We start from the raw sequence: 12,010 nt of genomic DNA on the forward strand, positions 1-12,010 counted from the left end.
AGCAAAGATATTGAAACAATGGACACTTTCATAGCACATGCTGACATGTAACAAGGTGAAGTGATGAGTAGATGAAGAGAGTGGGAGTTGAGTATGAAGTGGATATATGTGAGGGAAAGGTCATTGTTTTATAATCCATTAGAATGTTACTTGTCAAGAATGTCCCCTCTTGGTTTTAATATCTTGGTAGCAGCTTTGGCTGTATGTTAGTGAGTCAAATGACAAAAACACACTGTACAAGGAGCCAACACAGAAAAAAAATGTATCATTGCCCAAAGACTGCAGACAGTAGTTTGTATTTGTAAAGAAAGAAAGCATGTCACTAAAAGTGCCCAGAATGCCTACAGGTTGTCTGTTCATGTCCTTATAACTCATCAGTACATCAGATTCAGCGTACAGTAAGGTGAGCAGCACGGCAGAGGACAGATAGAAAGTGGCTCTGTGGTTCAATATCCTTTGAGTGTACCAAGAGTAGATCAGAAGGACATCTCTCCATGCACCAGTGCCACTGAAACGCTTCAAGATTACATCTCTTACAGCTAATTAAATAAATGTGGCCAAGAGGCAGAGTCTTTTTTAAACCGCCTGCCCTGGCCACATTTGCCAAGCTTGCTTTCATTTGTTGACCACGCTGCACTAGCAGCCTCAGTGAGCTGGGCGGCTTTAAGAGGGAGCCTTTTATTTCAGTGACTTCAAAATGTCTTCCGAATGAAAGGGGGCAGAGTAAGGAATGATTCAATTATTTGATTAGGAGATTTTTAGAGTAGAAGAGCAAAGGTGGGGGAAGTAACTTAGAAAATGGGAGTGAGTCTCAGATAACCTTCTTGCATAACAAAACTTAAACTCGCCCATCTGCAGCGTTAACAAAATCTCATGAAAATGACACAGATTAACATAACTGTAGAATCAAGAAGTCAGCTCCTCTGCTTAACTTGTATTGGGGACATTGCATAGGTTTGATTTTATCCAATATTGGATTAACCATGCTTTGAAATGCTTTCATTTGACAGATAAAATTCATTAGGGTGTTAACAAATTGAAAACAGACATTAATCCATTAAAATGCACTGCAAATGAGCAACAGAAGATGAGATTATTTTAGAGCAGGATCAAGAAGACTCAGTTGGAGACTCCTTTCTTTTCATACCTTTCAAGAGACCTTTGGACCAATGAGGAAAATAAATCCCAAAAGAGACAAAGGACACAGACATAAAGTGGGAGGGGTAGAACAGAAAGACAGTCATGACACAAATGGACAACCAGACATGCTTTATACAGAGATACTGAGAAGGGAGATGAGGACAATATTTCCAACATTAACATGTATAAATCTCTTCTAAGTATGGAGGTAAATACATTTAAATCATCATAATGCTAATGACATAAAACAAATATAGTAAAGGTTTGGGCTTTGAATTATATGAAAATTCTTTTTTTTTCTTCTGTGCATATAGAAACGGGCAGCATAGCATGTGTCGGAGCCATCTAATTCCAGTTTGTTACAACTTAGGTCTTGTTTTTGTGGTTTTGGCCATCATTGATTTTAGTTGTAAAAACACTGACGTCACCAATTGCTGAGATATGGGAACACGGGAACTTCAGTAATGCAAAGTCTGATGGGGCAAGAAACACGAGCAGTCAGACAAATGATTGTCACAGCTCAGTATCTGAATTACTACACATTGAAGGATTTCACAACTCATGATTTACTCCATCTAATTGTACAATATCAATGTTCTTTTCTGGCAGTAGGGTTGGGTTGTAAACAAGCCAACAGTTATCTAAACAACTTCATGTGGAGGTAAGACTGATACTGAGCTCAATTGAAATGCCAATCTTAATCCTTTATTACACTAGAAAACTGTGCATGTATGACTACTCTACAGTAAGTATGACAGGTCCAAGTTGAAGTGACTAGCTGATCTATAAAATGTGATGGAAATTCTTAATGTACATTAGTTTCTTTTCTGAATTGGTTTAATTTGTTTACCTCCTGTACAATGGTCAAAGTGCTTGTGTTTCTTAACCTGTCTGGCTTTTAAGCAATGTTGCTGCATTCCCAGATCTCAGCAATTAACTTGGTTTGTACAAGGCCGATGGCCAACTACAAATATTACAGCAAGTGCACCAACTCATAAGACCACATACGTCATTTGTCCTTACTCTCTAATATGACTCACAAGAGTTTTTCCTAATTTAGGGCCCCTACCGGTGTGGTTAGGGCTCAGAAAAGAATCCGGGTTTGGCTTGAAATAAGTACATATGTACGTAATTTCACATCATCACTTTACATACTTAACGTAATGCCTGCATATACCCTCCACTTTACCACTGCTGATAACATTTCAAAAGTCTATTAGAGCTGCATGATTAAATCAATTTATCCCCATTCAGTTTGCAAGGGCTAAACTGGAAGTAGCCCACATGGCCGGCGTAAGTTAGACACTCAGCTGGCGAAGTCTCTAGTGCACTTACTCTATGGGCCCAATGATGCAGAAGATCTGGGTAATTTTACACCTGAGAAGTTGAACTTTTTTGGCTTCATGTGCCACTGAGAAACTTCCACAGGAATGAACGAGTAAATGCCTTTAACACTGTATCCAGGTCTCTGTATACATCTATGTGCCCCAATCTCCACCCTACAGGGATGTTGTCCCTCATTAAATTTTGTCACCTGACTTTCTCCCTTGCTCCCTTCATAATTACTACAGCCACTGGAGGTCACCTCCAAACACTAAACGTAAATATTGGTCCTGATAAGCTGCTTGTACAAATGACATATGGTGTAATTTTTTAGGGAAGGCCAGTCTTGAAAATTAAGACCCAGGTTGTAATAAATTGGATTTTAACTTTAACATCTACACTATAAACTTTGTGTTTTTCATGCAGGATGACAAGTAAAACTTGTTTTTCTTAAAAGAATTAATGGTGTTTAATTCTTATCTTGCATACTGAAACTATAGATGATTCTCGAAAGAAGACATAATGCAAAACTAGATAAAGAGAACAGACGAAGCTATACACAGAAGAAATAGTATGTCATTCCTGATGTTTTTACTTTGAAGCATTTTCTACTTTCAAAGATTGATGGATCCGAGGTCTTACGTTTTCTTTGGTTGGATTTTAGAAGTGTTTGTTCAATCTTTTGTCCTCCAACTGTTCTCTAGTTGTTTGTTGCCTTAATCAGTTCCTTAAGGGTGTCAAATTGTGCCAAACATAGATCGTCCTGCCTCCCTGCCCTCACTACAACACAAATTGATTTCCCTCGCCATCTCTCGCCCCGTGCACCTGGTGGCGGATGCTTTTTAAATGTCAGCCGGCGGAGGAAAAACAATGCAATTAACCTCTAGAAGGGTGAAAAACATGTTAGTGCCTTGGCTGGAACAAAAAAAGACCTCCCATACTGTTCACTCAGGCAGCTTTCTGGGATCACGTCTCCTTGTACTGCTGGAACAGCTGATCCATGAAGAGCCCGGTGTGGTTATGGGGATTCTTCTTTTCTCTTTTATTTATACAGAAGTTTGATACAAGCTCTTTTGGTATAGACTGATCCATATGCAACTCAGGGTAACAGAAATGCGCAGGCATAGATTGATGGAGTTGTGTAATATTGCTTTCAATATTGAGATTGATAAAAAAGCAGCTTTGAGCCACAAAGAGTAAATGATTTTTTTTAACTTTGTGGCAGGGGACTATGGCCTGTGTGTTTTAATTGAGGTTTGACTGCTAATGTGCTCTTTCCATGTGGTTGTATAAGAGCTGAGGGCTGCTAACCAGACATTTTATATTTATTTCTGAATTTACTCAGTCGTGAACAGCCTCAGTAGGTGCTCTGCTGTGTTCTGAGAGATAATGCATCTTACCTGATATATAATTTCCCCTTCGTCTTGGCCTACTATGAATGACTGTGCAATTATGTTATTTTCTATGTACCAAGTATGCAGTTTAAAAGCAGAATGTTTATCACCAGGGTGATGGAGGATATTTTGGGATTCATCTGTTGTTAAAGAGTATGTCTCTGTTTTGAGAATAAAAGCATGACCTGTGGAAAAACACGTATTTGTTATTTTTACACTAGTGTGATGAGAAGATCAATATCGACTTCATGATGTGTTTCGCCTACCTGAGCATAAAGACTGGAAGCAGGAGAAAACAGATAACCTGTCTCAAAATATGCCTACAAATGAATTTAAAGCTGACTATTAACTCATTGTATCTTAATAGTTTAGTCTGTGGATAAACAGAAAGGTCAGATCAGCAATTTGTGGTACATACAAAAAACTATATTAAAGACTGTATGTAAAGACATTGTCTCACTGCAGGAAAGATGGTTTTACTTACTTTTGACATTGGTTCTACATAATGACAAGAAAAAAATTGAGAAAAAGGACAAGCATTTGCTTTTGCTTATGAGGTACAGTAGGAAACCTAGAACTACAAGAATGCACTGCCTCACACCAGATCATCTGGTTTACTAAAAGACCCTCTACGGAGTCGTTTTTTTTTTTTTTTTCAGTAAGTACTTTTTGTTTTAATGGTTCTAAGCCTCTTTTTCACGAGCAAAAGTTAGCATTAGCATTTTTATAGTTAACCACAGCTGTAAATACACCAGGCTAACCAAGCAAGCTGCTAGCTATAAGGTTACCCTCTCTTCCAAATATAGTCTCAAAAATTCTAAGATGGCGACGGCAAAAATCCACGTTAAGCTTCAAAACGGGAGTCCACAATCCAATTTGTGATGTCATGGTGGCTACGTCCATCATTTTATGCAGTCTATGATCGAACATACGTACATACTGACTAATGCACAACCCTGTTATTTCCTCTTTGTGCTTCTGTGTGTGTCACAGGGATGTCATGTGACAATCATGGAAGCAGCATGCTGCAGAGCCAGGGAGCCCTCACCTTGTTATCAAATGAACAAATCTGGAAATGTGATAGTTTGGATGATTATTGGATTGACAGTTTGACACCCATAAAGGAACCAAAGCCTGGCACTCCGCTGTATCCTGTCCCTCTCTCTGATAATCAAGTCTAATTACTGATGTCAGCGTGTGTCCTCTGTCTATCACATTGTTCAAATATTGCTTTAAAAACTAAAGCAGGCCAGCTGGACTGATATTGCTTACATCATGAATGAAATCTGTGCACTCTCAGACCGACCAAAGAGCCAACAATGCATTTATCAGGCAGATTGTCCTGTTTGGCCTCCCCTATTAAGCTACGCCTTATCCAGCAGCATGTTTTCCCCAGCTAAGGGGAAACACCTCCTACCCCGACATGCACAGGCCAAGAGAGATGCCGTGCCGAAACCAAAGTACCTGTTCTCGTTTTCGTTCCTGTCAGGGACAGATGACCCATTTCAGCGTGGGGAAGAGAGACGGACGAGACGTGAGGAAACAGGGGAGACAGCAAGAGAGAGGAAGTGCAGAGAAAGAAAGAGGAAAGAAGCTCCACATGATACATGCATGTAAACCCTTGCATGCACACAAGCGCACACGTACACACAGAGCTGAGAGCTGAGCGGACTTGAGGGATCAGCACTAGAGATGGAGTCTGGGTCAGAATCAGAGTAAAGCAACAACCTTGACTGTGAGGGAGGGGTTGGGTATTAATGTTTGACTTATTACTGATTGAAAAACAAGACAGGGTCTCACACTGGAGATGGATTAATCACACAGTTTATGAGCACAACAGCACAGTCCCAATCAGGTGATAATAAATGCTGATCGCACCTCTTTTGAATATTACCCTGCACACTCATACAGAGCCATCTTTTGAATTCCAATGCCATCAGATGCAATGCTGCATCAATCAAAGACTGTAAATTCATTTAATTGCTTCATTTAAGCAATGACATTTCAACAATAAGACATCCCCTTGTGCTTTGGATACAGTATATAATACTATATAATGTAATATAGATAGCCTGAACACAGGAAAGACAGGATCCTTGTTGTTATGTCTGCGTTGATATATAGGTATTTATACTGTTGTCTCCAAGGTCAGTAATACAATTCAGAGGCTTTTTCTCATTCCAGAGCGTCTACAGTTGAAGATCAGTTGAAGTTTTAGTGCCACTCTCACACAGCTGAGTTAGAACTTAGATTTAGAGAGCAGGTTAAATCCAACACTGTTTTAGTCAAAATGGACAGGTACAGAAAAGACAGACTCTTTCTTCATAAAGAAGAATGAAGCAACATAGATCAGTGGGACCTGGAAGGAGCAAAAGACACATCACTTACCAACACATACTGTGCAGACACATTGTACAGGATATACAATATCACATGACAGAAATGTAGCCCACTGTATAACGGTATGTTCAATTGTTCTTAGAAAAGCCCACTGCACAATACACATATGTGTTCAGGGTTTCAGAACTGGTGCTCAGACTTACAATGATAACAACTGGGGTAACAATTTGAACTGTGACTCGACATGGTGCTTCCATTGCTTGACCTAGAGAGCTTTCATCCACACTAATGCAGATAAATATGAAAACACTATTCGAGCATTAAACAGTGGAAGAATTGGAAGCAGGTTCTTTATTCTCTTTGAGAACATATAGGCTATTGGATATTGTTTGAGGACATTGCCTGTTGGGTTTTTTGGAGCAATTTCTTTCATTTTATTTTGCACATTTTAATGGTTTGCCTCTGAAGAAAGTATGGGAGTCTCTGCTTGGAGGACACAGCAATGGCAGAGAGAGACGGTGAGGAAAAACTGCATGTAGAGTCAGTATATTTTCACATTGGAAGGCCTTTACACACTGAGGTCATGAATAAATAAATGAATAAATGACACAAAAATACAAAATACTCGCCTGCTAATCTTACACATTTAAACTATTCATGCTGGCAGCAATGCAAATTTTTGACAACTGCGAGGACTCTATTGACCCACAGCAGCGCCTGGCAGTTAAGGTAAGGAGGTAAGTTGTTCTTTAGCCTAAGCTACTGTAAGCTGTTTCACTGAGTTTCCTTTCAGTGAAATGCCCTGAGTGAATTTCAGTCCCCTCTGGTAAACAGTTATGCAGTGTATACATGTCTAGTGCTTTTATTGTGAAAGGTGTGGAAGGAGTGAATCTGGTATGCACTGCTTTTGTCAAGGTTAAAAGGAGTAATAATGTTCAGACTCTTCATGTTGTTGTTTTTCTGCACAATACAATTGGTTGTTGCCTTTATACACTCAGAAAAATCTATCTTGTCATGAAAAAAAAATGTAGACACTTTTTTGCTGTTTAATATTTGTGTTTGTGAAAATACAAAAACAACTCTTAGAGAAAATATATAAACATGTGAATTAATTGCACAAATGGTTCATAAGTGTATCTGGTACCAGAACACCCTAGGCCAATGATCGATGATCGACTTTGTGGTTGGATCATCAGATCTGCGGCCATGTGTCTTGGACACTCGGGTGAAGAGAGAAGCAGAGCTGTCAACTGATCACCACCTGGTGGTAAGTTGGATCAGATGGTGGAGGAGGCTGCCGGACAGACCTGATAAACCCAAACGTGTAGTGAGGGTGAACTGGGAACATCTGTCCGTGGGGTCTTCAACTCCCACCTCCAGAAGTATTTGTCATTCATCCCGGGGGAGGTTGGGGACATGGAGTCTGAGTGGTCCATGTTCAAAGCCTTCAGTGTGGAGGCGGCTGCTAGGAGCTGTGGTCAGAGGGTTGTCGGTGCCTGTCGTGGTAGCAACCTAAGAGCCCGCTGGTGGAAACCAGCGGTGAGGGAGGCTGTCAGGCTGAAGAAGGAGGCCTTTTGGGTCTGGCTGGCCCAGGGGTCTCCTGAAGCAGCAGACAGGTACCTGTTGGCCAGAAGGGCTGCAGCTTTGGCAGTCGCTGAAGCAAAAACCTAGGTGTGGGAGGAGTTCTGGGAGGCTATGGAGAAGGACCTTCTGTAAGCCACAAGGAAGTTCTGGCAGACCATTAGATGCCTCAAGAAGGGAAAGCAGGGCTTGTCTCAGGCTGTGCTCAGCAGAAAAGGAGAACTACTGACCTGAACTGGGGACATCATTGAGCGGTGGAAGGAGCACTTTGAGGACCTCCTGAACCTGGCCATCACGTCCACTGTGAACGAGGCAAAGCCTGAAGACTCGGGGAACTTTCGTCCATATCCCTGGCAGAGGTTGTTAAGGTAATTAAAAGCTCCCCAGTGGCAAGGTGCCGGGTGTGGATGAGATTCCCCTGAGATGCTGAAGGCTCTAGACACTGTTGGGCTGTCTTGGCTGACACGCCTTTTCAGTGTTGTGTGGAGGTCGGGTACGGTGCCTGCAGAGTGGCATACTGGGTGGTGGTCCCCATTTTCAAAAAAGGGGACAGGAGGGTGTGCTCCAACTATTGTGATATCACACTGCTCAGTTTAGTCCAGGGTGCTGGAAAGGAGACTCCAACCAATTGTTGAACCTTGGATTCAGGAGGAGCAATGCAGATTTCGTCCTGGCCGTGAAGCAGTGGACCAGCTCTTTACCCTTGCAAGGCTGCTGGAGGGGTTGTGGGAGTTTGCCCATCTAGTCTACATGTGCTTTGTGGACTTGGAGAAGGCTTACGACCACGTCCCTTGGGGGGTCTTGTAGGGGGTACTGCGGCAGTATGGGGTACCGGGCTCGCTGCTACGAGCCATCTGGTCCCTGTATGACCAAAGTGAGAGCTGTGTCCGCATACTTGGTGTAAAGTCAAACACGTTCTTGGTGGGTGTTGGCCTTCTGCCAAGGTTGTCCATTGTCACAGATTCTGTTTGTGATTTTCATTGACAGGATCTCGAGGGGTCCGGTTTGGGGACCTCAGAATTGCATCTCTGCTTTTCGCAGATGATATGGTTCTGTTGGCTTCATCACACCGTGACCTACAGCATGAGCTGGGGCAATTTGCAGCCGAGTGTGAAGCAGTCAGGATGAGAGTCAGCACCTCCAAATCTGAGGCCACGGTTCTCTGCCGGAAACCGGTCGATTTCCCTCTCCGGTTGGGGGAGAGTTACTGCAAGGGATCTTGTTCACATTGAGGGTTGAATGGAGCGTGAGATGGATCGGCGGGTCGGTGCGGCTTCTGCAGTGATGCAGGCTCTGTACCGGTCCGTCGTGGGGAAGAGGGAGCTGAGCCAGGAGGCAAAGCTTTCGATTTACTGGTCCGTCTACGTCCCAACCCTTCACCTATGGTCATGAGCTCTGGGTAGTGACCGAAATAATGAGATTGCGGATACAAGCAGCAGAAATGAGTTTCCTACGTGGGGTGGCTGGGCTCAGCCGAAGAGATAGGGTGAGGAGCTCGGACATCCGGAGGGAGCTTGGAGTAGAGCTGCTGCTCCTTCGTGTCGAAAGGGGTCACTTGAGGTGGTTCAGGCATCCAAACAGGATGCCTCCTGGGCGTGCGCCTGGAGGCCTTCCGGGCACATCCCACTGGTAGGAGGCCTCAGGGCCGCCCCAGAACACGCTGGAGGGATTACATATCTCATCTGCCCTGGGAATGTCTTGGGGTCCCCCAGGAGGAGCTGGAAAGCGTTGCTGGGGATAGGGATGTCTGTCTGCTCAGCCTGCTGCCCCCGCAGCTAAGCGGATGAAAATGGATGGACGGATGATGGGTTCATGTCAACTCCTGCACTGAGTAACATAACAAGTAAACGTTCCACCTTAAAATTTGCTGGTGATCAGTACAGTGAATTCTTCTCAGTCTACAGCTGCTTATGTAACAGTGGTTACATAAGCCTCAAAAGCAGCCACAACTTAGTCCTGAGCAGAGTGACTGTCCACTATTGACCGATGAACAGACTGCAGTGTTAACAGCTCCATTTTTTTAGTACCAGATCTGTGTGCTAGGTACCCCAACAGATGGGTGACCAAAAATGGAGACGGTGAGGAATGGTTTCATAGGTACCATCCACAACTTCTCACAGTGGAAACGGAAAAATTGTGTACTGAACTTAATTGAACCATAGCGGACTGCTTGGTGAAAACGGGGCTATAGAGACAGACAACCATTCACGTTCACATTCACACCTACAGGCAATTTAAAGTTATCAGTAACCTAACCTGCATGTCTTTGGACTGTGAGGGGGAAGTCAGAGAACCTGGAGAAAACCTAAGTTGGCACAGGGAGAACATGCAAACACACCGGTCAGTGGATTCGAACCTGGAACCCTCTTGCTGTAAAGTGATAGCGCTAACCACTGCACCATTGTCTGTAACTTTTTCTGTCCATTCTAATGGACAATAAATCTTAACGCAGAAACCACCTCATGGTGAAAATAATAATAAATCATCTTATCAGACCTTTTTTCCACAAAAAACACAAGTTAAAAAAAACATAATTTTATTTTTCATGAATAGTTAACTCATATCAGTCGGGGATGGAGGGACGCGCACCCAAACCTGCGCAAATATATTCAACCGTCAGTTGCTGGTTGTTGGGCTGACAGAGGCCAGCTAAAAAATTTTACATATCACTCGATGCTAAAAGATAGGTAATACAGACAGATTTGGCTGGTGTTAACAGACTATCTGCCTTCTGCTCCCTTTGACTTTCTCTCTGATCCCTTTTTGTTTGTCCTTTCAGATGTATCTGCATTAGTGCTGGAAGGAGCCTCATTCACCATGATTCATTAACATTTGTGAGCACACCTGTTGGACTAATTGATAAAGTCTGGCACCTCTGTCCCTAAAAGTCCTTCATAATTTAAACATTGTCTCATCTGATCTGATCTGAAAACCCTCCTCTGTGCATCATTTGCTGGTGATAACACTGCATGTAGCATCAATAATAGAAGGCTTTCTAAACGGACAAAGTCTTTAAGCAAAGTCCCTCTGCCATCTTTCCAAAATCTCATATCCGCTACAATAAATAGAGAGGCTGGAAATGAACACAATTTGAATGTCCACAATTAGGTTTTATTTGTCAGCGGGAGCTCTAAGTTTTCCTGCAGTGTCAGAACATAGCAGGTGGTTGTGATTTTGTTGATTTAGAGATATATAATATTATTATATATAATAATATTTATCATTTTTATCATTTCAAAAGCCTCCTGTGGACAAGTGTTGCGAATTAGCACGTGTGCTAAAACACTCAAACAATGCATCTGGTCTGTCCAATGTAACTGTGATGTCCACATCAAATAAACAATAAATAAAAAAATAAAATAATATTTTAAGGGATTATTTCCTGCTCACTGCCATAGTGATTCTTTAAATATCAAAGTCAGCTGAGCTTTGTAACTTTTAACTCATCTTTTTCAGTAAACTCCATAAAAAACACCGCTTTAACAAGTTCATCATGTCCTGTACTACAGCTGTTTCTCATATTCTCTGTTACAGCACCTAACACCACAGTCTCCATATTATATACAAGATGAGACGTGACAATACAACTTCACAGTTATACAGCCTAATCCACTTCCCACAAAGTCCCTCAACCACTAAAAGTGCTCAAATTATCTTTCAAAGGTCAGTGTTCTAACAAAGCTAGTCACTGATGTGGGTGGTGCACATGTCATTCAGACCGTGGTATATACTTACTGGTAGTCAAAGGATCCATCCTGGTCTTTCTGATCTACTGGGTCCAAGGGGAGATCTTTTTTGTCACGGACTGAGGAGAGAAGAACAAAGGTAACATTTTCAGTATTTTGCTGAGAGCTGAACTGATGCTATGGTTAGATTTAATAAACAAAACCATCCACATGTTGAGGGGTTCCTGGAGTTAGTCTCCTCTGTTAGTCTTCATCCACTCATTAAGTTCCACATATTTAGTCCTCAGCCATCAGTTATTAAACCGTTAACAAACACTGTGTCCCGATTACATACCTACTTTCTCATATTGTACACATCATTTAAACTGATACTGTGAATGAAACAAATGTGGACTGTACACAAGAAATGAATGTACCCCACCATGTTTGCACAAACAGAAAATGATACGCTTGCTGAAAGACATTAATTGAATTGCTGCCATTTAAATTTAAAAAAATAAATAAATAAAATAAAATACAGTGTAAACATATATTTCCATTAATTCC

General features: G+C 42.0%; 1 protein-coding gene across 3 annotated transcripts in view; it reads right to left on the bottom strand.

Moving 5' to 3' along the window:
• Positions 1 to 12,010, bottom strand: part of nfasca (neurofascin homolog (chicken) a) — a 136,796-nt gene that overhangs the window by 9,835 nt on the left and 114,951 nt on the right. For all 3 annotated transcript variants that reach the window (XM_050037639.1, XM_050037638.1, XM_050037640.1), the window contains one exon: positions 11,514 to 11,583. In XM_050037639.1, coding sequence (XP_049893596.1) covers positions 11,514 to 11,583 — 70 coding nt within the window. The remainder of the gene's footprint in view (positions 1 to 11,513; positions 11,584 to 12,010) is intronic.

This window comes from Epinephelus moara, chromosome 24 (genome assembly GCF_006386435.1).
Source record: "Epinephelus moara isolate mb chromosome 24, YSFRI_EMoa_1.0, whole genome shotgun sequence".
Lineage (NCBI taxonomy): Eukaryota > Metazoa > Chordata > Actinopteri > Perciformes > Serranidae > Epinephelus > Epinephelus moara.